Source organism: Hyaena hyaena, unplaced genomic scaffold (assembly GCF_003009895.1).
Source record: "Hyaena hyaena isolate Hyena2069 unplaced genomic scaffold, ASM300989v1 scaffold_237, whole genome shotgun sequence".
NCBI classification, from domain to species: Eukaryota; Metazoa; Chordata; class Mammalia; order Carnivora; family Hyaenidae; genus Hyaena; species Hyaena hyaena.
Genome location: NW_024080874.1, coordinates 1,989,141 through 2,016,895, shown reverse-complemented (window position 1 = coordinate 2,016,895; position 27,755 = coordinate 1,989,141). Strand labels below are relative to the sequence as shown.

The 27,755-nt window shown below is 55.3% G+C and overlaps 1 protein-coding gene across 1 annotated transcript in view; it reads right to left on the bottom strand.

The window, feature by feature from the left end:
* GRIK3 (glutamate ionotropic receptor kainate type subunit 3) overlaps positions 1–12,339 on the bottom strand; it is a 222,237-nt gene extending 209,898 nt beyond the window's left edge. The window contains exon 1 of the mRNA XM_039244493.1: positions 12,225–12,339. Within this exon, the coding sequence (XP_039100424.1) occupies positions 12,225–12,339 (115 nt within the window). The remainder of the gene's footprint in view (positions 1–12,224) is intronic.
* Between the last annotated feature and the right edge of the window lie 15,416 nt (positions 12,340–27,755).

Here is a 27,755-nt window from a genome sequence, read left to right as displayed (position 1 = left end):
CCCAATCTGTGATAGGAAAGAATAGGGACAAGTACTGTACCCCTGTAGTTCCAACATTTGGGGTATCCCCTCTTGTGTTCTGGCTCTTCCATGGGCTCAGAGACAGTCCAACAGGGTGACCTTGCCTGGCCTTCTTCAGCACTGGAAGATTTCCTAGAGCCACAGGAGGACACGTGGCTCAGGTTTTCTTGCAACAAGCCAGGGATTCAATCTCTCTGCTCGGCTCTCCCACAGCCCTCCATCCCCATGGACCAGCCATAATTCAGCTAAACCTGAGAGTTCACCCATATTTTATTTACTGATTCGATGTTACGAGACAAGTAAAATAGACGGCTGTCACCTCTATTAAACTGGGCAGGAAAAATGGCCATGTAGGCAACAGGCTCTTTCTGCTCATAATGTGTCATCTGTTTCCTTGGGGAGGGAGGCAAGAAAGGGAGGGCACGGCCTCAGGGCAGAGCCTGGTTCCATCATGCTTAAGAGGGGAAGTCCAGGGCCCCGTTGCAAACCTGCCCTGGCCTCACTCTCAGCAACACAAATGCAGCGGACCAATCGGCACAGTCAGGAACTGGGACCATCACTTCAACACCTAAGTCTTTGGTTTCTCACTGATCCATTTAACAGGCTTGGGGTAAAGAATGGCTGCTGAGTACCAACGTGGGAAGAAGCCTATGCTAGAGACGCAAACCTCCAACTGGTTATTTCTTAAAAGTGCACTAACACATAGAAATATACACATTCACACTCTCAAGAACCCAGTGCGGATGATGCACTCATCCCCAGGGCTAAGTGCCCCAGGCTGACCGTCTGTACAGCTGGAACACCTCTGCTTTACACAAGGTTGGCCTGTAGACCTGGTGTCTAGACCTCGTAGCAGGAGTAAATGATGTGGTAAGGACGGAAAACAGAGAGGCCTGATCTACGGCTGGCCACAGTGCAAGTGGCGCAACAGCCCTGTCTAGCAGCTGTCTTGAGCGGCCAGCCTATTAAGGATGAATAGCGGAAGTTCCCTTGCTGGGTTCAGCAACCCAACGGAGCAGCAGGGATGCTGAGGGGCAAGTGGGAAGCAGAAACAGGTGAGGTCAGGGAGGTCAGGAGGTTTTCCTTGAAACAGAGAGCTTGTGTCTCTCCCATGAGGAGAATCATCATGATATGAACCAGTGGTTATAAAGGCCAATCTAGCCCTGGGAAGGAAGGATCCACTCCCCCTGAATATTCCAGATCTGCCCAAGAGACTACATGGGAAAAGTCTTGGCATAGAAGGTGTGGAATTCAAGTGTCAGAACACCACAGACATCGTTAGAACTTTGACTTTGTAGAAGAATCTAACAATGCCTTCCATGAAATCTTGTTGGCCGGATGGAAAAAGCGTTGAGCTGAATAACAGGGTGGGTACGTGGACTTCTACTCAAATGACTGTATTTATCAATGCATTCATTTATTCAACAGATAGTTATTAATCGTCTACTATGTGCCATGCGCCATGCTAGACACAGCAGATAAAGTGGTGAAATAAGCCATCTGTGGTCTCTGCTTATACAGTAAGTGATACAATAAGGGAGTACAGGGTGCTGTGGGGACCCAAAGAAGTGTTTAGGCATGAAGAAAAGCTTCCTGGAGGAAAAGACACGTTTGGTGAAACCCAAAGGATGACTAGAAGTTGTCCAGGAAGAATTGCAAGAGCCCAGGGTGTGAGGGAAGGCATAGCGTGTCCTGGGGACTTGGATGTTCAGGACAGTGGAGCACGGTGTGTATGAGGCAAGGAGGGAGAAAGTATAGGTCTGCCAACCAGGGCAGGTCATAAAGGGCCTGAAAGCATAAGGAAACTAGTGGGGTTTTAAAGCAGGTTAAAGTATAGGAGAGTGGATCCATGATCACTGAATTAAGCCAACAGACTCTGACATTGGTCATTGCCTGCTTAATGTGTCGATGGCAGACATAGCTGAAGGGGAGGAAGGCAGGTTCATCTCAGGCTCAGAGGGCATGAAGCAAGCCAAATAATGGAATGGGAGCCACAAAAGCCACACTGTCCAGAGTAGTGGTTCCCAGCCCCAACTGTAGTGTAGGCCAATGACCACTTAACCTCTCCACCACTGACCCCCAGAGGGAGACTAGGGAGGAAGAAGGTGAAATCCATGCCTGCTCCTGAGGATGTTGAACCAGGAACAGGCTTTGGTGGGTCCAGAAACAAGGAGCAAGAATAACCGCCTGAAGGTTCAATGATAGGATTTACTGAGGATAAATGGCAGGTCCTGCCTTTAGGCTCAAAAGATCAACCGCCAAAGGGAAGATGAGAGAAGTTATAGATCAGCAGCGACACCTGTGAAAAAGACCAGGTGATCTCAAGAGACTCCCAACTCAGTACAACCCGGCAAAGCGGAGCGGCTGCTGAGGAGGCTCAGCTGGCCTGGGCTGTACAAGGAGACCCCGAAGCTGAGGTCCAAGGAAGCTGTGCGCTTACTGGGTGTAATACACAAGCAGCACCATGGTTAGCTCTCAACACCACGCAGGAAGAATGGAGCAACTTTAATTTGGAGAAATGCTTTGACACTTCCATAGGGTTGCATGGGAGGATAGGGAGCAAAACAGAACCAGAACCAGCAGGAATGGCTATTGTACCGTAAGAGTAACGGACACCATTTGAGTGCTTACCATGACTGTAGTCTAAACACTTCACATGCATTCATTCATTTAATCCTTACAACAACTCTGTGAGGCACGTACTATTATTTATTATTATTATTATTATTATTGGATTAATTTGCCCAAGATCACACAGGCAGGAAGTAATGGAGGCAACCCTCAAACTCAGGCCAGCAGATTCCAGAACCGATGAACTTCTCCACAAGGCTAGGTTGTAAAAGTGCCTGGAAAGCTTCCCTTGTGCCAGGCATATTAATTCTCACAATGATCCCATGTAGCCAAATCTATTGTTATCCCCATTTTGCAGGAGAGGAAATCAAGAGCTAAGAAGTTAAGTGACTTATCCTAAGTGCCAGAGCCTGGATGGGGGAAGAGGGTTTAAACTCAGACAGATGGATCTCAGAACCTATACTGACAACATCCATGTTCTACTGCCTTCCCCGGAACTGCAGGGAGACAAATTTCAGGGAGAAATTTGCAACAAAGATTGGAGTCAGCCAAAACATTCAGGTAAAGAACAAAAGAGGGTCAAAAGTAGTAAGTTTCCTATCTCAGGTGGTGTTCAATCAAAGACCAGATATCCCCCTGTAAAGGGGAGGGTCCCTCCAGTGGTCTTCAATGGGTAGTGCCCAAGAAGCAGCATCAGCATTCTCTGGGGACCCGTCAAAAATGTAAAATCCCAGGTCTCACCTAAGACCTACTGAATCAGAAGATCTGTAGGTGGGGCCCCCGCAATCTGTATGTTAATGAGTATTCCGGGTGATTTGGATGCAAGCTGCTGTTTGAGAACCAGAGGCCTAGAATGACCCCAGGGGTCCTTTTCAGCCTAGATTCTGTGATTCTCCACTGCAGACAGGAAATGTGATGCGTGGAGCCCTGGGAAGTCCTTGGCTCCCTGCTTCTGCTTTTCCGCCCAATTGGGCAGGCTTTTTGGAATAGCATATTTCAGTTCTGCAAAGCAGATGCAGGAAGGCTTTGCAGAAGTCTCCCTCGTTCCCATATTTAAAGAGCTCATCCCTGCAGTTGTTCGGAGAACTCTATAAACCCCCTTTCAACAGCAGCCTGTCTGCATCAGTCCCTTTAATAGCTCCAGACTTAATTGTCTCCTATGGATTGGAACCCTCCTCACACAAACTGGAATCTTAGCTCCTTCTCGCTCCCTTTTTTTCCCTGCCTTCCTTAACCACCATTCAGCGTGGCACCAAAGGATTTGGAGTCGAAGCTGCCACTCCCCCCGGATCGCACTCCATCTCATTATCTGATCACTATGGGGACTCTCTCCTCCCCGGCTCTTGCTGTGGCCTCGTTACCTGGTGTCTCCCAGCAGAGCCAGCGGTCTCCATCCCCTGGGGCCCAGCCACAGACCCTCTCTGGGCCGCACTGGCCTGTCCAAGAAGCAAGACTGAACCTTACATCCAAGACGGACTGACAAGGATTCTTTAGATCAGTCCCTAAAGAGCAGCCCACAACCAGGGTCTCCTCGGTTCAAATACACACAAAATGCATTTCAACTAAAACACTGCAAATGTGAGGAAGAACCAGCACCCCAGGGGGCTGCAGGTACATGATAAATAGCAGGCCAGGAGGATTCTGGGAGCTGACACACAGAAGCATCCTGAAGGGCACCTCTCTCTCCCCCTAATGTGGTGGATAATTGTCACAGGCAGCCAGACCCTACCATTTCCACTATGGGGCACATGGGTATGTGGACACGTGGGTAAATGCCAGACATGGAGCTGCACGGAGTACTGGGCATCAGGGTTGGCAGAGGGTACACAGGAAGCAGACAGCCTGAGTTCACAGTCTGATGGCAGGAGCATGGCCTCCACCGTCGGGGCACTCTTTCTCTCCCAACATTTATTAAACATCAAGCACTGTGCAAAGAGCTGTATACGTTTTATCGTGTTTAATCCTCACGCTAATTCTGTGAAGACGATCCCCTAAGGGTCGGCCAGACGAAATTTTGGCAGGTGAAAAACATCTGAATATAGTTTCACTTAATCCTAATATCTCTATCTTAAAGATGAGGAAACGGAGGCCCAGGGGTAAAGTGACTCGTCCAAGGTCATGTGGCGCCGACATGGGAGATTCCCAGTCTAACTCAGATCCACCACATTCATCAAACCCCAGACACGCCATTATGTGTCGAGATGCCACAAATGAGAAAGTCCTGTAAGCAATCCCAGCTATGACAGGGGAGACATGTACTGACTTCAGAGAAGGGAGAAGGTAGAGGAGAAGTCAATGAATCAATGAAATACATTATTTGGTTCAAAAAAAAAGAAAAAAACCTTCATTCTGCCTCTTAGTAGTGATGCGGGGGGAGCTGGCCTTACACAGTCTGGAGCAGCTTCTGGTCTAATGGGGGGAGGCAGGATGCACATGGACTAGAGAAAGCCCTAGTCACACCCACAAGCAAAACCACAGCCACGGCCAATCAGCACTAGTAAACAAGGCTCGGAGGTCCCAGGAAGCAAGGAGGGGGGCATGGGAAAGTGAGCTTTGGGGAGAGGAGAGGGCCGGGCTTGGAGGAAAAGGCAGGGGACCCTGGACATTAACTCCAGAGGGAATAAAACAAGGTAAGGCAGGGCCGAGTGCTCTGTGCTGCTGTAAAACATGGCCAACGGGGAACGGAAGCAAAATCATAATGACTTGTTGTCGTCAAGCCCAACCCCTTGGCCCTCGACCCAGCATCCCCACTCCCAATCACACTCAAGTAGGATTTTGTCCCTGGGGCACAAAAAGAAGCAAAAGTAAACAGGGACTCCATGAGCAAACACAGGTGTAGGTCCCAGCCAATGATACACTTAGGGGCACGAAACTTAAGGAAGTGCCCGCTTGTGTGGTCAGTCGTGCAAGTGCAGGGTCACCACTCGAGAGCCTGCTTCAGATCTGCTCCCGGGCTACCTCGCTCACCTCACCCAAGTTATGGCCCTGTGCTGGCGTCAGACCTCTCGAACAACAAGAAGAAATGCCGATCTTGGGACAGCATGTAAGCTTTTCGGAAAAGATGTCATACTTGTTTGGCTCTGTGAGGCAGATGGCATCGTCCCCATTTTACATAAGGGGAAACTGAGGCCCTGGAAAATAACATGAGCCCTCTGATTGTGCTCATCCCAAATCTGTCACCTCTTTAGGGGTTCTCAGCATGCAGTCCCCCCCCCCCTTCCAAAACAGTTCAGTCCCTGGCAGCCACCATTATCCCAGTCTCCCTGTGTCCCCCAGAAGAAGGAACATGATGGACAAGAAGGGTAAACTTGAATTTGCCTTTGCTCTCATAGGGGTGGCATGGGGAAGGATGGACCTAGCAGCTCTTGCACCATGGTCCCACACCCTACCCACAGGGTCTTTTTTTTTAATGCTTATTTATTTTTGAGAAAGAGAGAGACAGAGTGTGAGCAGGGGAGGGGCAGAGAGAGAGGGAGACACAATCTGAAGCAGGCTCCAGGCTCTGAGCTGTCAGCACAGAGTCCGATGCGGGGCTCGAACTCACAAACTACCAGATCATGACCTGAGCTGAAGTCAGACACTTAATCGACTGATTAAGGCGCCCCTCCCACAGTGTCTTTGAGAGAGCAACAAATATTCCAGAGCCCAGCGTCGGTGGCTTCATACTGTCCACCTGGCTCCGTTCCTGGCAAGGCAGGCTCTATCTGGAAGGTCAGAATGGGACTCTTGCTTAAAAATAAAATGACCATAAAACCTATTAGCCTGGAAAGGATGTTGGAAGGGAGAGAGGATGGGATTGGGGAGGGAAAAGGGAGGTGAGGGGAAGAAGAACAAGGAACGATTCACCGAGCACCTTCTCTGGCCAGGTCACTGGCTCATGAGGATGGAAGGGAGGAGGAGACACAAACACGGAGCCCTTTCCTCGAGGCTCTGACAATGTCTTTGAGGACAGCTCGGTGGCTGCCAGGGGGACACGTAGGCTGGGGTCCCCGGAGCGGAAGGATTCCTATGGGCGGACCAGCCAGATCCAAGGGAGAGTCCATCCTTTATCTCGGGCTTTCAGTGAAGCACTGGGCAGAGTCCAGAAGCCTGGACGAGGTGGGATGTAGCCGTGTAAGCATGTGTTGGTGGGAGGGTGGAGAAGACCGTCCATCCTTTCCTGTACAGAAAGCATGTCGGCCACACAGCCCAGCAACAAGGGCTATTGGACTCTGAAAACCGGCACTGGCAGGGTTAAATGTCACAGAACCTTCACAGCCACCTCGAACAGCAGGCCAAACACAGCCGGGCCTTGTGAGGACACACTCCGCACCCAGGGCCATGGGGATGGGGGTGCTCCACTCCACACCTGTGCACGCCGCTGCTTCCCCATCTTCCAACGACACAGAACACGGAGGACCTGCTGTCAGGCTGACAGGAGCCCTCACCCTCCATCTACCACTCGCTGCCCGTGTGATCTTGCCCAAGTGACCCTGCCAACCTTGGTGTCCTCATCTGCAAAATGGAAACAATGCCCTCAGGGTGGTGAAGGCTAAACAAAATGGGGGGGGGGGTAGGAAGGAAAATGCAGCTGCATTTATTGAGCACTTACTAGTCACCCACATTACCAGTCAGTGTGGGAAACACCGTGATGCCTGGCACCTAGTAAGGGCTCCGTAAGCTGGGATCATTGTCTTGTCGCATTGTTGTGCATTATTTTGATGTCACTCCGACCCAGGTGGGGTCCCAGGCGGGAGACGCAGGGAGACCTCGACACAGGCACACTGCCCCCTGGTGCCGCTGTTGGGGAATCGGCACCTGGGAGAAGAGCTCTTCCAGAGAACACGTCTGTCTGCGCCAGGCCCTGGGCCCAGCCAGCCAGCCAGCCAAAGCTGCAGCCCCACCACGCCAGCCTGGGGGGCAACCAGCCCTGTTGCCTGGACTTCGGTCCTCTCTGTTGCTGGGCAGGACCTGGAGCTCCCCAGATCCCTCTCTGCCGCTGCCCAGCCAAACAGAGCCTTGGCTCTCGCCTCTCTGCCCTCCCTCTGGAGGGTCCGGAGCAAAGAGGGTGCAGCTCGGGCTGAAGCCACAGGAGGCAGGGGCAGAAGTCTCTCACAGGGACTCTCTCACAGGGACTCTCACACAGCCTCTGAGGAGGCTTGGCCTCAGCAGACCAGAAACAGACCCATTTGCTGAGCATGAGTCTCCTCTGAAAAGGGCACCCCGAGCAGCCTCTGCCACCTCCCCTGTACACGGCCTCGTACCTCCCCCGAGAGGAGGGAGGGCTATGATGTCCACAGAGGAATCTGTGCTTCCTGCCCCCACCCTCGCAGGGGGCCATTTCCCAGAGCAGGGGCAAACAGTGCCTGCCAGAACATGAGGACTCAGGGAGGCTCCCAGACCCTGGAAAAGGTCCTAAAAGCAGCCAAGTATCCTTGCATTCCTGAAAGGGTGGGGGATTGAAGAGCTGCCCCTCAAAACCCTTTCAAAATAGCACAGAGGGCTGGGCTTGCTGTCAGGCCAGCAGCAGGGGCATGCAAGTGACCTTGCAAGAGCCGAGTCAGGACACAGTGCCCGGCCCACCCTGCGTAAGCCACCTCTAAAATCCCCAGATCATCCTGATGTCAGAGGACTGTTTAGCGCAGCGAGAGGCAGGCATCATGAAGAAATTAAACTCCTGCTTTGAGGAAGAGGGAAGCCCGGGCTGACAGGAGCGGCTGGGCCGGAAAGTGGAGGCAGGAATTGCTCAAGTTAATGCCTTCCAAGGCCCCTCGGGCCACTCCCAGGTCTTGTCTGAAGCTATTTACTTCCAGGGGGGAAAACCCTATTGATCTTCATTCAGCTCCTGTCTGCTCCTACAAGGCGGCAATGCTTCAGCGTATCACCAGTCACTGTAAGAAATTCCTCATTGTTTTACACACGGCTCCCAAACTCAGGAGACGAATGTTCAGGACCATTTGGGTGAACTGATCGGAGACGATGAAGACGGGGCTGGGTTGGGAACTCGGGGTGGGGGGGCGGGAAGAGGATCTCATTCCCCGGGGACAGACTGCTGCAACTGCCCGCTGGGTACCCCCCTCCTCCAGACCAGGTTTGGGGTCTTGAGGCTCATCTGTTCTGCTGTCCGTAGATGCTCAGAGAGTCCAGAGCTGAGCCAGCCCTTCCCTCTCTACCCCACCCCCATCCCCAACACATACACCTGCTTTATGTCTCTGCAGTCATTTGGCTCTGAACCTCCCCCTGGCTGGCTAGAGATCATCACCATCCACCAGAGCTCCCCGGCTGCTGCCACCACTGTCTGGTTCCCTTTTCAAGTTCCAAGCTGGCCTTCGATCCTACGGTACGCATGGAACACGAGGGAGCCTCATGTAACCACGCAATCTATAACAGCACAGCCCATCCCCACCAGTCTGCACAAAAAGGTACTTTGAAGCCACAGAATATCCCAAACAATCACAGCCAACCCAACGGTGTTTTGCAGATGGGGAAACTGAGGCTCGAGGTGGGGGAGGGGGCAGTGCAATTTGGCCTCCTAGCTCCCAGCCTAAGGCCCCTCCCCTTCAGCTTCTAGGTCATATAACCAGGTAATCCAAGTTCCCGCGAAAGGTCACTGAAGCCCGTCTGAGAAGATCCACGCATTAAACTGCTTCCCATGAGTGAAGAGCAGAATCCATCCCAACAATAATAACGACGATAAGAGTAATAATAAAATGCCGAACAATATGCCTTGAAAACCTTCAATGAGCAACACTTGATAATCACACGCAGATACATCTTTCACATATTCATATAAAATAATCAATGATCATTTTTTCCCGCAGACTACAATCCAATTACTCTCTCTCCCTCGCTCTCTCCCTCACTCTCCTTTGTTACTTGCAAACCATCCAAGCAATCAATGCCTTGACCTCTCTCTCTGATAGACACAATTACAAAAAGACAGAGCAATGCAATTCATCTATTCAAGATGGATTGTTTGAACACTCTGTCACACTGCTGAGCTATCCATCTCCTTGTCTAAGAGAAAATTTCAGCCCCCAAAAACGGCACAAAGAAAGGGGCGGGCACGCTGCTCCCCAGCCCCGAGAGCCCCTCACACACCTGCAGGAAAACCCTCTCCCAAGCTGGTGTTTGAGGATGCCTGCCTGCTGGAGAATTCGGCTCCAGGCACAGCCAGCTCAGGCACCAATCTCAGGAACCAGAAGCACCCAGCACACTCCCAAACCCCATTTCCAGAACCTCAATTCCTGCAGCCCTTTTCTGATGCCACGGGTGAATCAGAAAAGGGAGATGGTGTGGGACCCAGCTAAGCCGCTGTGTTTGGGTTTCTGCATAAGGGTGTATGTGTGTGTGTGTGTGTGTGTGTGTGTGTGTGTGTGTGTGTGTTCGCGCGCGCACAGGCGCGCACGTGCACACATATGCGTGCACTCCCGAGCCCGTGGGCCCGCCATGTCCACTGTTTCCCTGGTCCCAGCTAAAGCTCCAGCCTGGACTCCCAAGGCTGGAAGTTCAGTTCCTCAGCAAAGCTCCAGAGAAGCCCAGAGGCCTCAGAACCTTCCCATCCTCAGTCCAAGCTGGTACAGCTCCAGCGGTCACGTTTGGCATCCACACAGCACCCCAGTCCTCGGGCTGGGAATCAAATGGGGCAGGGCTCTAGGATATAAATGGCTTGGGCCGACATGCTAATTAATCCTGGGGCTTAATACGAAGAAGATTAGAAGAGAGGAGGGCTTTGCCATCCTTAAGTGCATTATTACAAGCTGAACCCAAGAAAGGGCAGGCAGGCTGGGGCTTCCCCTCAGGGAAGTGAAGAGCCCCCCCCCCCCCCCGGTGAAGTCAATTTCACAGTAAGAGGGGGCAGCTAAGGATACGCCATCCGACCCCTCCCTGGCTCATCCTTCTGGGGCTGTCCTCACCTGCTTCTGACTTGCTGGGGCCCCAGAGACCTCCATCCCTGAGGCTAGGCAGGGAGCATACCCAGCTCCCCGCCCCCCTCCCCCTGCAGAGGAAAGGAAACTGCAATGCGTGGGACGGGCACAAAGCACCTTTTGGGGCCCCCCTCCTTTCTCTCAAGGGCATCCTACTATGTAGGGTCCCCAAAAGACAGGGAAGGAAGGAGGGAATAAAAGAAGTGCTGGCCCACTCCTAAGGTTTTGCCTGCCCCTGGAATGGTAATCAAACAGGGAGCTGGAGCAGGCAAAAGAGCAGAGATAGAAGACGTGATTTTTGGGGTGTGTGTGTGTGTTTGGCTTGCCAAGAGCCGCCTGGGCTGCAAAGGGTTAAGCCTGACCGTGAGGGATGTCCCCAGAGTCCCGTGCCTGGACTCCTATGTCTCCTTCGCCTCGGGGTGCGGGGTGCGAGTCTGCCAGGGTCCGGGGCATGGACTGAAGGACCCCTGCGTGCGTGCGCAGCGCTGAGCACCGCGCTCTACCCCCATCCGGATGTTGAGTTCAGGAGGTTGCGGTATCCAAGAGCGAGCCACGAAGACATGCCCCCAAACACCCCGGATTCCTGACCACCTCCTAGTACCTCAAGTACCGAAACCAAGTCCGACCTCGGTTCCCCGCATCCCCTCAAGCCTCCAGCAGTCCTCTCCTGGAGAAGAGCCACGAGGCGGGGGAAGGTGGCCCTGGCTCAGGAGAGCTCTGCCCGCCTTGTGCCAGATGCTGGTGGTGGCGCCTCGCGAACCCAAGAGGCCCAGGTCTCCGGCCTGGCGGCAGGCGCAGGGCCTGCGTGGCCGAGGCTCCCGCGTGGCCAGGCCGGGCCCAGCCCTGGCGGTCGCGGGCCTGGGACCCGCAGGGTCTGCCTCGCTGCCCGGAGCGCTGTCTACAAGGGTGCCTGCGGCGGCCACAACAAAGTTAAAGCCCGGAGTCGGAGTCTCGGGCGAGAAGAGAGCAGAGACGCGGCAGCCCTGGAAAGCCGCGCGCGGCCCCGCCAGCCGCCGCCAGCTGCGGAGGGATTTCGGCTAACTTTGAAAGCCGCTCGCATCCCTCCCGCCACATTCGCGGCCGCAGCAGGAAGGCTCGCTCGCTCCCTTCCCCCTAGCCGCGAAGGAACGCCGGAGCGACCGGCCGGGGACTGCCCCTCCCCTACCCCAAGCCACTGGGCTGGATGCCCCCCCCCTCCCCGAGGCTGGAGGAGACCGCGGGGAGGAGAGACCCGCTGCCCCCGTCCTGCGAAGCCGTCCCTCGCGTCCCCGCCGCGGCCGCTGGAGCGGTGCCCCAGGTGGGGGCGGGGGCCTGCCGGGAGCGCGGAGGAAAGAGAAGTTGGCGCCTTCCGCAGGGTTCCCGCTCCGCGGAGAAGCCCGGTCTCAGAACTCGGTCCGTGGCCGGTCGTGCTGGCAGTGGCCGGGAAACGCGCCCGCCACTCGGGCTGGGGCTGGAACGCTTCGCTCCTCTCCGCCAGGTCCGGCCTCTCACGGGCGCTCTCCAAGGGCCCCTCGCCCGCCGCGGCCCGGCTGCCTCCTCCCCACTAAGTAAGGCCCGTGACCCCGGCTTCGGAACTTTGCCCTCCCCGGGACGAGCCCCCGGTGGTCACCCGGCCCCGGCGGCCCGCAGAGGTCGGGAAAAATCTCTTGGGATCGCGTTCGTTGGCTTCCCCGCGCCCGCCCCCGCCCGGGCGCACAGAGACCCCCGGCTCCGGGGAGCCCTTACCGATCCGGATGACGTGGGGCATCCCGCGCGAGTCCGGGATCCAGAAGGCGCACACGAGGAGCCCGGCCCAGTATTCCCAAACCAGACTCCGGAGGCGCCGCCAGGGAGCGGTCATCGTTGGGCGCCGCCGAGCGTGCCCGGGGCGCGGCCGTGGCGGGCTCCCTGGGGCGGCAGCTCTAGGCGCGGGCGCGCAGCAGCCCCCGAGGCGCCGCCTGGCCCAGCTGCCCGGCTCCCGAGCGCCGCTGCGAGTGGGGGGCGCCCCGCGGCGCCGCGCACATCTTACTGGGGGGCCGCCCCGCCGGCGCCCGCCCCGCCCGGCTGCCGCCCACGGGCCGCCCGAGAGCGAGGCTCCTGGGCTCCGCCCGGGCTCCGCCCGGGCTCCGCTCGGGCTCCGCTCGGACTCCGCTCCGGCTCGCGTCGGCTCGGCTCCCGCGCGGGCTCCCACCTGCCCCGGCTGCCGGGCGCTGGCGGGCGGGCTGCACGCGTCTCCGGCCGCTCCTCCTCCAGCCGCCGCCAATGCTATCGCCCGGGCTCGCACAAAGCCCCGGAGTGGAGTTGCACGCGCGCACACACTCCCTCCCAGCCCCCTCCCCGCGCCCTGCCTCCCGCCTCCCGCGCCGCCCGCCGCCCGCGCTCCCTCCGCGCACTCCCCCGCGCACACACACTTCACACTCACGCCCGCCGAGGCGTACACTCGCGCGCTCACACCTGCGCAGGGGGCGGGGAAGGGGACCCTGGACCCGGTTTGGGGGGACGCCCGGAGAACGAGGATTCTCCTCGCTTCCCAGATGTCCCCATCCGCCCTGCCGCCCCCAGTCCCTTCGACTGCGAGGGCACGGAGCCTGGGAGCCGGGCGTGGAGCAGGAGAGCTGGCACCGCGAGCTGGGCGACGGCGGCAGCCTAGCGGCCCGACCAGCTGGAGGAGACGCGCCCGCCGGAGCAGAGGGACGCGGAGCCGGCCGTCTGCGGAGGCTCGCCTTCCAGCTCCCACGCTGCGGGCGCAGGCTAGACGGCGGCGACCGGAGACGGACCCGGGAACCGGTTTCCCTCCCTAAGCTCATCTCTCGGGGAGGCATAGTTGGGGCTGGGGCTCCGGGAAGACAGGATTCAAAGGGAATTGTCCCCGCTGGGCTAGGGGAGCCGCGGGAGCTGGTAGCGGTGGGACTGCCCAGGCAGACCCTTTGCCTTGGAAGGCAGGACTTGACGGCCCCCGGCAACCGCAGGGGTTTGCGGGGAAGATGGCTAAATCCTTACACTCGGAGGGCGTCTGAGATGCACTCTGGTACTTGCCGCCCACCCATCTTCCCCCAACTGTGCAGGAGGGGCTTGGCCCCCTTCCCCTTTCCTCCTGAGAACAAATAAAGAGAAACTGTCATTTTCCGTGGGATGGAGCAACACCCATGGGGGAACAAGCTAGAAGGGGTTAAAAAAAAACCCCAACAACCTTGTTTATTAGCAATAATAAATTTTTTTTTTCAAGTGGCGCTGGGTGTCGAGGGAAAGGAAGGGCTATGGAGCGAGTCTGGAGCAGGAGGCTGGGAATTACGCAGTTAGGCGAGTTTAATGACCTTTTTGACAGAGACAAAGCGGTGCCGATACAGTAGATAAATAAACGGATCTGTCACCGGGCAGCGGCTAGGCTGTGTGTGAATTTATTTTTCTCGTTTAAATAATTTGATCTATTCCGTCATTCCCAATATCTCCCATTTGCCAGCTGTCTGGTAAGAGCATGGCCCCCAACATCTGAAAAGCAAATCTTTGATTTTCTTACAAACAGACTATGAGTTCAGCTCTCTCCAGCCTGTGAATTTCCCCGTCTTTTCTTTCCCTGCCCGTTCTGGGAGTCGGGCACGTTGGCATTGTGTGGAGATGTGAATATTGCAGCGTGGCCAATCCCGCCAATTGGAAAGGGGACTCCCTCCCACCTGAAGGGGAGGCAGCCGAGGAGGAGGGAGGAGGATTCCCAGGGCTCTTCTGCTAAGAAGAGGAAGAGGTGTGCGGTCTTGAGGCCATCCTCAAATACCCAACAGCAGAGAGAGGTTACCGGCTTCCGTCTGTGCCCGAAATTGGGCCTTCCTCACCGGTGCGCAGGAGCTGCTGGCTTCCCAGGCAGCCACTGGAAGATGTTGCCCACAAGACCAGAAAGAAGGGCATGCAGACCAGAGCCAGAGCGACAGCACCTGCCACCTCTTGATAGAGAGTAATGGGCCCCAGTGCGCGCCAGCAAGCCAGAAGCCCCACCCTCCAGGATAAAGGTGGACGAGCCTCTTCACTGAAGGCTGGACACCCCATCCCCATCACCTGTTTCAGTTCCTCAAGGAAACCAGAAAGTCCTGGACGGTCTCTAAGGAAGGAAATTCTGGTGCCCTGATGGGAGAAAAGGGGGTTGGCAGGACTTGAATTCAAGGCAAAGGATGCAGGGCTAAAAAAGCATCACCAACAGTACCCAAGGACGTCAGGGGTTGGGGGAGGTGGCGCGAGCCTGGATGTTAATTCTGTCTGGTTGTCCTGCAGGCAGCCTCTTGCCAGGAGGGGGGGGGGGGACACAGGGCACAGGTGGCCTGGCAGGGAAACTGCAGAAGCAGAAGGGAGGAGCTAGGACTTCAGGGATCAGGCAGATCTGGACCCTAGGCTAGAACCCTGGGCCGGCCCGGTGAGAAGGAGGCATGAGAGGTAGGGGGCAGGAGGAGGAATATCCTTCCAGAAAGCTAGCACAGGCAGGAGAGGGACTAGAGAGTGAATGGATGAGGGCGGAGGGGGGCTCTGAGGCCCCCAGGGCACCATGTGGCCCTGTCACCTGCAGCCTCCTCGCCAGGCTCAGGGGAGCAGCGCAAGCCGGCCACTGCTGCCGCAGCCCAGAGTGGGCGGGTGTGAGCCAGCGCTGCGGAAGCAGGCTTCCCTCTGCCGCCACGTTGGCCGGCGGAAAACAGCACACCCCCACCCCTACCCCCACCCCCGCTGCAGAGGCTGTGAGGCTCGGTCACTGGGCCCCGCAGCTGCTCGGGAGCCCTGAGGTCAGAGGGAAGCCGGCTGACCCTAGCCCAGAACTGGGCCTTGCTCTGGACCTAGCTGCAAGCCACTTTGTACCACAGAGGTGTCCCCGAGCTGACAGCAGCCTGCTCCCTTCTGGTCTGGGGAAGGGTGGGATGCATGACATCAACAAAAACAACAGCAATGATAATAATGACTGCTAGTGTTTATTACGTGTTTTCTATATTCCAGACGGTGAGCTTACTCAACGTGCCTCACGTGCATCGCTTCCTCTCGCCCTCTCCCCAGCCTGCCAGGACGGGACTTTTACATTTTACCCTGAAGACTCTGAGCCTCAGGGAGGTGAAGAGGTCCAAAGTCACACAGCTAGGGTGTGACCTTCCTCCTTCCCCGTTCTTCCCTCCTCCCTTCCGCTTTTCCCTCCTCCCTTCCTCCCTCCTCCCTTCCCTTTTCCTTTTCTCTCCCTTCCTCTTCTTCCTCCTATCCCCCCTCCCTCTTCCTTGCCCTCCTCCCTCCCTCCTTCCTCTTCCCTCCCTCCCAACCTCCTTCCCACTTTCCTCCCTTCTTTCCTTCCTCCTTGCCTCCTACTTCCTTCCTTCCTGTAACACTTATTGGCCATCACTGCCAGGCACTGTGGACGAGGAGCCGGGACCCGTATGCCGTCCTATACCCGCCCCTTAAGCTTGCAGGCTTGACCCTTGTCCTGTCCGGCCTGGACTGAGCAGGGGACAGGCTCTAGCCAGATGTCCTCATCACCACTGCTGGAAGCCCACTGGGGCTTCCGGCTGTTTGTAGAAAGGCTAAGAGTAGAGTAGGACTGGGGCCCTTTACTAGACCAAACCGGGGTGCCCCCAAACCTGCAGCCCTCTCTCCCTGTTGTGGGGGTGCCTCCCCAGGCTGTCCGGCCACCGGCAGGCACCGGAGCTGGCGGGATCTCAAGCTGCATCCCCTGGGACTGGGAGCCGCCAATCCTGGCGTTTCCAACTGTTGGTAAACAAGTCTACCCACCATCCAGGCCTCGGCTCCTCGCTCCCCCACGAGGCAGCCAGCGCCGGATTTATGAGGCCTCCAAACCTCATTCAGACTAATGCAGCTTTTCATTCCAAAATAAAAGGGGCCGCTGTCTGAAAGGACAAGTGCTCCCGCATTTCATTAACATCCCCGAAAATGGCTGAGCTGGCCCAAGTCGCTGCCAGCGAGATTCATGGCTCCCACTGGCTCCCCGGTGGGGGCTGGGGAGGAAGAAACCCCAGCCCGCCGGCCCCTCCTGGCCCCTCCCTGCTTCTGCTGGGGGGCGGGAGGAGGCTCCCCGTGGTGGCCAGGCAGGCTCATTTGGACAAGTCCCCTGTGTGCGCATTTTGTTTAGACCGATCCACTCCAGCCCTCAATCCCCCCACAATCACGGTGAGTGATGAGGCCCTGGGCTCGAGTTACCGAGATTCATGATCTCCGCTTCCCAGGGAAACCGCGGAGCACCGGCTTGCGGTTGCTGAGTGCAGATTCCTAGCGCTGGAGTGCCCTCTGCTGAAGTCTGCCTACCTTCATCTCCCTTCAGGCTGCCCAGCGGGCAGGCCGCTGGCTGGGGGGGCTGGATGCCGAAGCCTGGCTCCAGCCCCTCCTCAAAGTGTCCCGCTACCGGCCCTCACCCAGAGCCTCCGTGCCTTGTTGAGCCTGAGAGGACAGGCTGCCTCCTGCCATCTCACCCCGGAGGGGGCCTGGACCAGAAGGAGGTCACTGCCAGCCCTCCCCTGATCTTTTCCAACTGCTAGAGCAGGGAGGAGGAGGGAGCTGCCTTCCTCATACCCGGTCTTTACCCATCAGCATTCCCTCCACTGCAAAGTTGGTGCCACCACAAAAGCCAAGACTCTGCCCTTTACAGCACACCGAGGCTTGCCTCTGGGCCCAGAGACAGAGGACCCTCTCGCCAGCCTGGGGCCTCTATTCTCTGTCCTTATCCCAAGAAGGAAGGAGCACAGCAGCAACCTGAGCCCCCTGAACAAGTCACAAGCCCCGCCAAAGTGATATCACCTTAGATTTTTGTCAACCGTCAAGCAAGTTCATTCCCACTGAAGTCAATTCCTGTGTTTATTGTCAGCTTAACCTGCTGCTGCGAGTTATTTCTCAGCAGTGAGGGAGACAGGTAGACAAGCCACCAGAGATATGTTATTTTACTGACATGTGCGTTTCAGTAGTTAGGATGCAGTTGTGGCAGAGGGTAAATGACACACGGGGAGCCTGTTTGTGTTTATACATAATGGAGCGGCCGCGCTGATGGCTGGATGCCCACAGGGCTCTGCTGCCAGAGGGGTAGGGGGGCACAACAGGGCACTGTCACCTCCCAGGTCCCTGTGGGCCTGGTTCCGTTGTGCCGGTGAGCATCACTCACTCACTGAAGTCACTCAGTCATTCCTTAATTTATTCATGCTCTCAGTCATTCGCCCATTCATTAATTTACTTACCCAGCTCCTTATCCATTCATCCACTCATGCATCCATTCAACCATTCTCCATTCATTCATTCATTCATTCCATCACTAATGACTCACTTAGACAGTCACTCCTTCATTTATTTAGTCATCTACTCTTTTCTTCTATCACTCAGCTCTCCACACATTCACTCTTGTATTCAGCCCTTTACTCCATCAACCCGCTCACTCAGTTGCTCACATCCACATCCACGCTCGTTCCCTCCCTCGCTCAGTCATTCATGCACTGGGTGCCCACCAGACCTGCAGACACCTACCTGCTTCTCCTGCCCTCCAGCACGTTGCAGGCTGAGCCTCAGACACCATCCAACCTCATAAAGTAGAGCCCAGTGTGCCCCAGCGGTGGACTGAGCTCCCCAGCCAGCCTCCCAGGCTTATTGGCCCCCTCAGAGCCCCCAGCCCAGCGCTCGTATCTTTCACTGGATCATGAAATTCAGCAGCCGTCACAATTCAGCTCACACCTCTGATCCTGGAGGTGGTCTGGGCATTTGACTTCCTAGCCAATCAAAGCCCAAAAGACCCAGAGCCCAGGTCTGAGGATGGATGTAACATTAGAGGCACCAATCAATGCCACCACACTGTGCCAGGGGCCACTTTGCCTTCCATTTGCATGATCTTTTTGTGCTCAAAACAACCCAGGGGTGGGGAAATGGGCTCCGAGGAGTCAAATAACTCTCCCACAAATAACTTGCTGGGGGCGCGGCTGGCAGAAGCAAGCATGTGTCTTGGCTCAATGTGATAGGGAGAGAGGTATGAATGAGCAAATAAATGATGTATGAGGGAGTGGAGGAGTGAATGAATGAATAAATGAGAGAATGAGCAAATGAATGCATGAATGACCTGTGCCCAATAAATAAGTGGCAAAACTGAGCTTCTGACCCAGATTTCTGGACTCCAAGCCAAGTGCTCTCTCACTTGTTTAACAACTGTTCCCCTCTACCACACCTTGACCTCACAGGGCATAGCAAGAGGCAGGGGATAGAGGGGGAGGTGAGGCAAAACTAGAGCATGGGTTGGCCAGCAGTGGAGTTTTCTGGAGAAGTGCATCCCTCGGAGGCTGCACGGAGCCATTCTTGTCTGCGCCTGTCCCTCCCACGGGCAGGAGGCTGCTGCCATCATCCTTCCTTAGAGAGAGAGACAGAGAGACAGAGAGACAGAGAGAGAGAGAGAGCCGCGAAAATCCAATCACTGAGTGATAAGAAAATAAACAAGTGAACTTCTCCAAGTTTGCCAGACTTCCCTGCCCGAGGCCAGCTTAATTAAAGTTGATGTAGAATTTTAAAGTGGGAAAATAATTAGAGCAAGTGGTAGAAAAGAGAGAGGAAGGAAAACATTGTTTTGTTTTGTGTTTTGCTCCCTCTTAATTATGCCACAGACTGTCTCTCGCATGGATCCCATCCCAAGTCCACCCTCCGCCAAGATTCCAGCAGGTGGTGCGCTGTGTGAGCGGCGCAGGCACACCTGTGTCTCTTTGGCACACAGGTACGGCGCTTCTGTGCCTGCGAGACAGACAGGGAGGCAGGCAGCCAGGCTGGGAGCGGAGAAGAGCACGTGCCCTCGACACTCAGGAGGAGGACCCAGAGGGAGACTGGGACAACAGGCCTTTGGAAAGAGGTGCTGCCTCCCTGCTCCAGGTCCGGAGGGGAGTGGTCCTCAGCTCTCCAGGACGCCAGACCTGGGCTCTTGATCTGGACAGTCCCAGCCCCTACCTCCTGGTACACCAGGTCCACAGTAATATGGCCCCTATTCAACCTTGTTTTAGTGAGAGATGTTCCTCTAGCAACCGCCCAACGTGGAAGAAAGTGTTGGTGTTTGTGTCCGAGGTAGGGCTGGGGGTGGCCCAAATTCCAGCCGCGAGCAGGTGCTAGAGATTAAACTCACCCCACATCCGAGCACTCAGAGCTCAAACGTGCCTTTGCCTTCCTGTTGTTCCTGATGCCTCGTCCACCGGCAGCAAGGGCACAAAGGTGGTGAGCACCAGCCTCAGGGAGCTGGGCAGAGGCAGGGGCAGCCTGGGCGGAGGAAAGCCGCAGGCTTCTCTGGGGGACGGAGAAGAAACAGATTCCTCAAGATTTCATTGAACAGAGCTGGGCAGGCCTGCTTCTCTGGAAAGTACAAACTCCGGACCCACGCAGACTGGCTTCACATCTGCCCTGTCTCTTACCAGCTGAGTGCTGCTGGCCATTTACCAAATTTTCTTTGCCTCTGTTTCCTGTCTGTAAAATGGGGGTTGTAATACTCTCTGCCGTGCAAGGTTGTTTTGAGGATTGAATGAGTTAACACACGTGATGTGCTTAGAATAGTAGCCAGCAAAAAAAAAAAAAAAGAATAGTAGCCAGCACACAGCCGGAGTGCATTGTAGTTAGTGACCGACTCTCTCTGCTGTATGGATGTGTTGGGCCCTTGAATAGGCCCTGGGAGAAAACCGTGTCTCCTGCAAGGCTCCAGGAGGAACGACAGTGTGTTTACACACACACACACACATACACACTCTTGCTCACACTCACTCCAGCCTTGCCAGGTTCCCTGGGGTGGGGAAGGGCTCAGAAGGAATGCTGTATGTCAAGCTGGCCCTCTGCTCCCCTACCCTGCTCACCGACACTGCGTGGAATGCCCACAGAATCTGTGGGATTGCTGGGGGTAGGGGTGGGGGGTGTCTGTTCTACAGTGGACAAACTGGCTGCCATTGTGAGGAAGCCTAGGGCTTGTATCCCAAACCTGCTTCCAAGTTTGGACAGTTCTCCAGGCTCCTTCCTCTCCTCCCCTACCAGCCTGGGCTGCTTCTTGGTCTTGACATGGGTGATATACTCTCTCTCACTGCCTCTCAGTCCTGGACCATCTCATCCTTATGGGAATTCCCTGGCCTTTGGCCCAAGAAACAGTTTGGGAAAGCTGATTTAGGAAAAGAACACCCACCCCTCCCTCCAGATCAGAAGCTGGGAGGTTTCGGAAGCCTCAGGGAGGGCTAGGGTCCCCAGGCCATCTCTCCTAAGCCCACGAAGCCGAGTGGCCTAGCTGCTAATGCTGCTGTGCCTCCCAGAAAACAAAAGGGATGCAGCTAAGGGCGGCAGCCTGTGGAGGGAGCTTGGGCCGTAGCCGGGACCTGGGATGGGGGGGAGGGGTGCTGCCTGCTCTGAGTTATCTCTGCGGCACCAGGAGGTCTGTGTGATGGAGAGCTGGGTTCTGCCGATCAGTTAATCCCAGACTCAGACTCCCACCCCCCACCTGGGCTGGGCTGGGTGGGAACAGGTGCCAGTGGCCACAGCCTCATTTCTCCTGTTTGGCTTTATGTCATTCTGTTGACTCAGCCAGGGGGTCCCTTTGCTCTCAAGCAGGCACGTGTGTCCCTTCCAAGAACCAGGAGGCTCAGAGAAGCCCAGAAAAGCCCAGAGAAGCTCGGAGCAGCTTGAGGACAGATGAGAACTAGAGAACAAGGTTGTGATGCCCGTTCTCCTGGGTTATGAGGAAATCTGATATGGCCCATGGGCTCTCCATGCCAAGTGCAAGAGGGTCTCTATGTGTCGGGTCAGGGGACTTGGGTCTTTAATGGTGTCCCTAACGCCCTAGGGAAGACAGGGGCATGACAGAGTAGCTAAAATGGGGCCCCAGATGGCTTTTTACAGGACCACCTCCCCCCCCCCCCCAGCTCCTTGGATGCACTAAGAAAGAGCCAGTGTCTGGAATGTGCCCTGAGTCAGGAGCCCTTAGTTCCGTGGTTATTATCTTGCTGATTATTGCTCCTCTGACCAGAGGCCAGGACTGAAGGGCAAGGGCATGGACAAGAACTCCACAGCCCGTGGTGTAGAGTTGAGGCCCATGCCTAAATCTGCACACATACCACTGAGGAAAAAATAGAAACAATTTTCCAGATAATTCAAGGGAAAGCACTCTTATACCAACATACTTGCAGCTAGCTCCAAATATCTGCCCAGCTGCTCCCCTCTTCCATGCATTTATTCCTTTTTCCCTGGCGACTTGCTGTCATAGGGAGACCAGGAAGGGCTGAGGCGACACGGGGAGAGCCGTAGGGTTGCAGGAAGAATCCGTGGGGATAAATGGCAGAGGCTAAGGGACACAGATAGTGACAGGGGAGAGGCAGGTAGGGATGGGGCTGCAGAAACGGACAGGGTGACACATGGAGAATTTGAAGGGACAGATGAGAACTTGAGAGCCCTTAGAGGGGACAGAGGGGCAGATGAGGGGTCACAGCCAAAGTAGAAGCTCTTGGAACCCAGGTGAGAGTTGGAGAAAGACAGGTGGGAGCTGTGGTGGCCCAGGGAAACACAGAGGGGACTAAATTGGGAACCCCTATAAGGAGCTCCCAGCCTTGAAGAACAGAAAAGCCACAGATGAAGCTGATGGCCAGAGGAGGAGAAAGAGATGATGAAGTATGGTCCCAAGAGTGGCTTCTGAGCAACCAGGGCTTCAAGGCCAAGTTGAACACCTGCTCCACCTGGGTTCTGAAATACTATCCACACCTACACAGAGGAAGCCAGGAGAAAGGTATGCACAGAGACCCGCTGCGTGCTGGGGGACCACCTACTCTGTACCCCTGTGGACCTGCCCTTTGGGAGCTCTCCAGACTGGAGGGAGCCAGGCCCCGACACGGAGACCCCTGTGGGTGGGACCACATGCTAATGGCAGCGGGCAAACGCTGGTGCTGGAGGAGCCCTCTGCAAACCCCAATGGCTTCCCTGTTAAAGATGAGAGAGCAGTTTAAACCCAGCAAAACAGCCTCAAATCCAGGCGAGCCCTGCACAAGCCTCCAGCAGGATTTCTGTGACCTGTCTGTGCCTTCCCCTCACCTCGCCCATCAGGCTTGTAGTCAGGCTCTGAGTCCCACCACCCCCCACCCCACCACCGGCCTGCCCCCACCTTCAAGGTGGAGCTAGCTTACAGAACCACCTGGGGAATTCTTTTTTAATGCCTTTATATTTTTAAATTTTTTTTAATATTTATTTTTAAAAAACAGAGACAGTGCATGAGTGGGGAGGGTCAGAGAGAGAGGGAGACAGAATCTGAAGCAGGCTCCAGGCTCTGAGCTGTCAGCACAGAGCCCGATGAAGGGCTCGAACCCATGGACCATGAGATCATGACCTGAGCCAAAGTCAGATGCTTAATCCACTGAGCCACCCAGGCGCCCCTTTAATGCCTTTATTAAGGTGTTATTTACATACCGTACACTTCATCCATTTTAAATGTACAATTCCATGATTTTTAGTAAATTTACAGAGCCATGCAGCCATCACTATAATCTAATTTTAGAACATTTCCATCACCCCAAAATATTCCTGGTGCCCATTCACCTGAGGGGCTTTGACTCTGAAATTCTGGGGTGGAGACTGGGAAGATGTATTTGAATAAGTTTCCTAGAGGATTCTGGGACAGGGATGTTCGAGGACATACCAGATCTAAACCATTGCTGGAGTGGCCTTTCCAAAATACAATGTGCAAGGAAACGGTGCTGCTCTTCAGTCGAACACCGTATCATCCTCCCTGATGTTACCTCCATGCCTTCCCGCTCCCCCGCTCGTCCCCCCCCTCCCTACTCCAGCCCACCTCCCCTTTTCATACCTTTGAGTCTCTGCACAAGCTTTTCCTCAGACCTAGATCTTCCCGTACCCTTTTCTCCACTGGGAATTCCCAGTTACGCTTCAAAACCCGCCTTCAATGTCAGCTCCTCTGTGATCCTTTCTAATGTTCCCCCAGACAAAGTTGACTGCTGCCGCCCCTGTGTTTTCCCTGCACTTGGTACACATCTCAATTAAGGATTGGCACTCTTAATACTGCAATGCATGCTGAGTCCTCGTCCCTCCCCTCGACTTGACTGTGAGCTTCTCTAGGTCTGGGGTTGGGGGGAGGGGGCGGGCAGCGGCTGCTTTATCTCTGTACCCCCACCACTGCACCTGCGGATATGAAGGGCTGGGTGAACAGCAATGGTCCAGCCAAGAACGAGCAGCTGTCCCACCACGTCTGTTCAGCCCCAGCCTGAAGAGGATCCTCTCCCCTTAGAGCAGGCCCTCCCCGCACTGGCTCACAGCTGCCCCCCCTTTAAAGCCGCAAAGGACCGCCTGTGTCAAACTGCAGAGGCGATGCTGGTTTATTCTGCTCTCTGCCCCGAGCACTACCAAACGCTCTATTACACGGTGGGCACTCAAGTGCTTGCATGAATGAGTGCGTGCATGAGAGAGTGAGTGAAGCCTCACCCTCTGGGTTCGCAGACAAGGACTCTGTCTGGCTCATGTCCTCTTTCACTTAAAGATGCCTGGATCTTTCCTAACTCCACTTATGCAGGAGGTTAATTCAAGTGCTTTCCAGCTTAGCAAGCAATAAACAATTTGGTGTTGCAGTGAATTGTTCTGCGTGTCATATTTATGGATCCGAAGTGGGGGAGGGGCAGGGAGGTGTTATTAAGTCCGGTGTAACAGGGAATGTTACATGCCCTTCCTTAATTACTTTCTTCCCTTTAATTAGATGTTGAGGGGAGGGGTGCCCCAGGGAGGGGGACTGAAAGTCACTGCAGACAAGAAAGGTGTTGGCAGTATCGGGCCATCTCATAGGACGGCAGCCACTGGCAGGGGTCTGATGTGCCGGGGGGGGGGGGGGGGGGGGGGGGGGGGGGGGGGGGGGGATCCTGTATCCAGAAGGGACCCTACCATGCAGTCTACTCTCTGCTGTGTGTCCCTTGTCCTTCTCTGCAGAAGCTTCATTTTTCCACCCCATTCTTTCCCTTCCAGTTTCTTTCTGTCCACCTGCCGGGAGCTGTTCCAGTCTCCTGCCTGCCCGTGCCTGTCTCCTTCCTGACTCTACTCAAAGGTCACAGGACGAGCCGTTGTCTGTGACACATGCCACCTCCGCCTTTGCAGTGGTACAGTGTGGGGACCTGGACACCTCTTCCCTTGGCCTGACCATGAGCTCGTGGGTGAGGCCTCCTTCCCAGCAGAGGTTTGTCACTATGCCCCCATCCTTTTTGGAGCCCCCCCGAAATCCTGGGGGCATCATTACCAAGTAATAATGTGGGCAGGCACGGTGCTAGGTGTGTCCCACCGGCCTCATTGAGCCTCTTGGCCGCTCTGAGAGGCGCTGACTACGATCCTTGGTGAGAGGCTGGCCCCATTCTGCATGGCCAGGAAGTAGTCCCGGCCAGTGTCTGAGCCCCTCAAATCTTTCCCTGGCACCACTGCAGCCAGACTTGCTGCAGAGTTCCTGCAAATGGAGAGCATGAGCCACCGCTTCCCAGAATGGACCAGAAGCCACAGGGGCAGCCAACACAGCTGCTCTGGCTGCACCAGGCATCTGACAGAGGGGAGGGTTCCTCCAGGGCCCGGTTGTGGGGGGCCCAGTGGGGCCCCCCATTCCTCATGCAGGCTGGCTCGCCTGTGCCAAGCCTCTTCCTCCTCTCCCCGCTGCCTGTGGGGAGACGGGCTCCAAACCCAGCCCATCTGCTGCATTTTGCTGAGATTCCCGAGACGATCCAATTCCGCACACCAGATGGGAAATAGCATGTACATTTCGGATGGTGATTAGTGTTTTTGTTTTTTTCCCCAAACGCTCGCCTTAATGGAGCTCCTTCCTGAAAGTAAATTGGAGAGCCTTCCGCTTGATGGAGTCTGGCCGACCTCCACCTCCCTGCCCCCCACAAAGGCAAGTGTGGCTTTCCCAGGAAGGGCGTGCACGGCCCTCGCCGGCCCTCTGTCCCTCCGCGCAGGCCACCGTCTGCACTGCCTGGGGCCTCTTGCTCGGCAGAGCAAAGCAGGGCAGGAGTGGGGCCTGCTGGGATGCAGGAGGGCTCTGTGAAGCCTGGCGATTTCGAAGACAAGTGATTCCAGGTGAGGGGCCCTCAGAGATGGAAAGACAGGGTTGGCCCTCCCTGAAACTATCATCACACCTCCCTGAGCTCGGACTCGACACAGGAAGTAGGTTTAACAGATGAATCTGGATGTCGCTCGGAGTATATGACTTGACAGGAAGTTCAGCTATGTTGCCAAATTCTTAAAGCCTAGAATGTCGGTCTTTCTACAATTCGAACCAATGCATCGTACATTGTAGGGTCAACAAATGCTTGCTTGCATGCTGAATGAATGAATGAATGACAATGTTGATATATAAAAGTATTTCTGTGCTTGTAGTTATATACCACCCTCATTTTCTTACATATTTGCAAATTGACACATGGACGCACGTGCACACACACACAAACACACACACACACACACACGCCTTCTCCCCCCAAACCAAGGAACTAGAATTAAGAAAATACATATTTATATCATATGTATAAACATATTCATATAATGTATATATTACAGAAAAGATATTTTGCTTCCCATGTTGTCTTGCTTAGCTTGGGCCATAACTCAGAAAACCATGGTGTGGTTCAGAGAGGGCTGGTAAGGAGGACAGGGTCCCCTGGGTAGCAAGCATCAGAGGGGAGGTTTGGTTTGGGCATAGCTGACTTCGAAGGCCACAGGAACCCAGCAAAAGGTTTTTAACAGGAAGTGATATGATCTAGCTCATGCTTTTGGAAAGGGCTCCACTCTCCCAGAACTGGGTGCACAGGGGCGAGAGAGCCTGGATCCTGGGAGACCTGTGAGGGGCTTGTGAGTGGACCAGGTGTGTGGTGATAAGGCTTGGCCTAGGGTGGCGGTGGTGAAAACAGAAGGTGACATTTCATGGCAAGGAGCCACAAGCCTCTGTCACAGGTGTGGGGGATGAAGGGGGCCGGGAGGACAGTGACGCCAGCCTCTGGCATACTTAGGGCAGGAGGGAAAACAGGTTTGGGGAAAAGGGCGATAAGGGACAATTTGGGACCATTGGGTTTCTGAGAGACACAAGTCATCCAGCAGAAACAAGGCTTTAGAGCTTGGAAAAGAGATCGGAGGCTGGATGTATAGATCTGGGAGTTTTATCCTCACGGGGGAAGAAAAGAAGCTATGAATCAGAATGAAATCCCTATACGAGTGTAGACTCGGGAGACAAGCAGCCTGGGGGTGCCGTTATCCAGGCAGGGAAAAGCCTGGAGGCAGGCGGGCTGAGAACGCACATGCACGTGCAAACACACGGGTATGTGCTTTTATGAAACACTTGTGTGAACACACACACACGCTGTGTTATATACACGTCAACATACCCACGCGCGCGTACACACACACAGACACACAGATATGTATCCATACATCTTCATAAATGTACACTGACTCATACAACCAGATGTGGCCTGATGAGTGCCTGGGGCAGAATCTCTTGCAAAGCGAGGTGAGAAGAGGCTTGAGGATGAAGACGGGAGGGTAGGAGGCTCCTGGCCCCTCTGCTCTGGGGCCTGAACAGAAAAAGGTAAGGGAGCATGGACCAGGAGAGGGCTCCCAGTGACCTCATCTTTCTCCAAGGCCCCGCACTCACCGTGTCCTATGGCTTCGCCTGGTTCAGCTACAAAGAACCCAGAAGATCAACTTCATCACACGCCCGTGTGTCCCGGTGCCTTTCTCACTTGGAATGCGTGTGTCTCCGTGTGCCTATAACTGGGCCATCTCAGAGTGGAGGTGCCAGACTAGCAAGCTGGGCGCCCCTCCAACTCCACCACGTAGGTGGCTGTGGCTTTGCTCATGCTTAAGATGCTGGGAGGAGAAGGCTGCTGTTTGGAACAGAAATCTGCTGCCTCAGTCTTAGCAGGTCAACCTAGACCTGGTGGCCTCAGCCATCAGATTGTGTCTTGCTTTCCAAGACACAGGAAAATCAGCCAGGTGACTGTCCAGTACCCCTCCCCAGGAGGCCCACTGATGCTTTCTTGATGGTCATGGATTCAGGTATAAGCATAGTAAATTTTCTTTGCTCCAGAGTCTGGGATAGCTGGCCTGGGAGACAGAGGAGGTTAGATGCAGGAAGATGTGGGCAAGAGCCGGGGGCTGAAGGGTCCACTGCCTCAGACCCCCTCTCACTGGCTCTTTCTTCTGCCCTCCGGATAATGGCCCGGGGAGGCCAAGGTGCAAGTTCACAGAAATTCATCACCATGGATCCTTTCAGGTTTTGCCGCGTCTGGCTCGGGGCCCTCCTCCCAC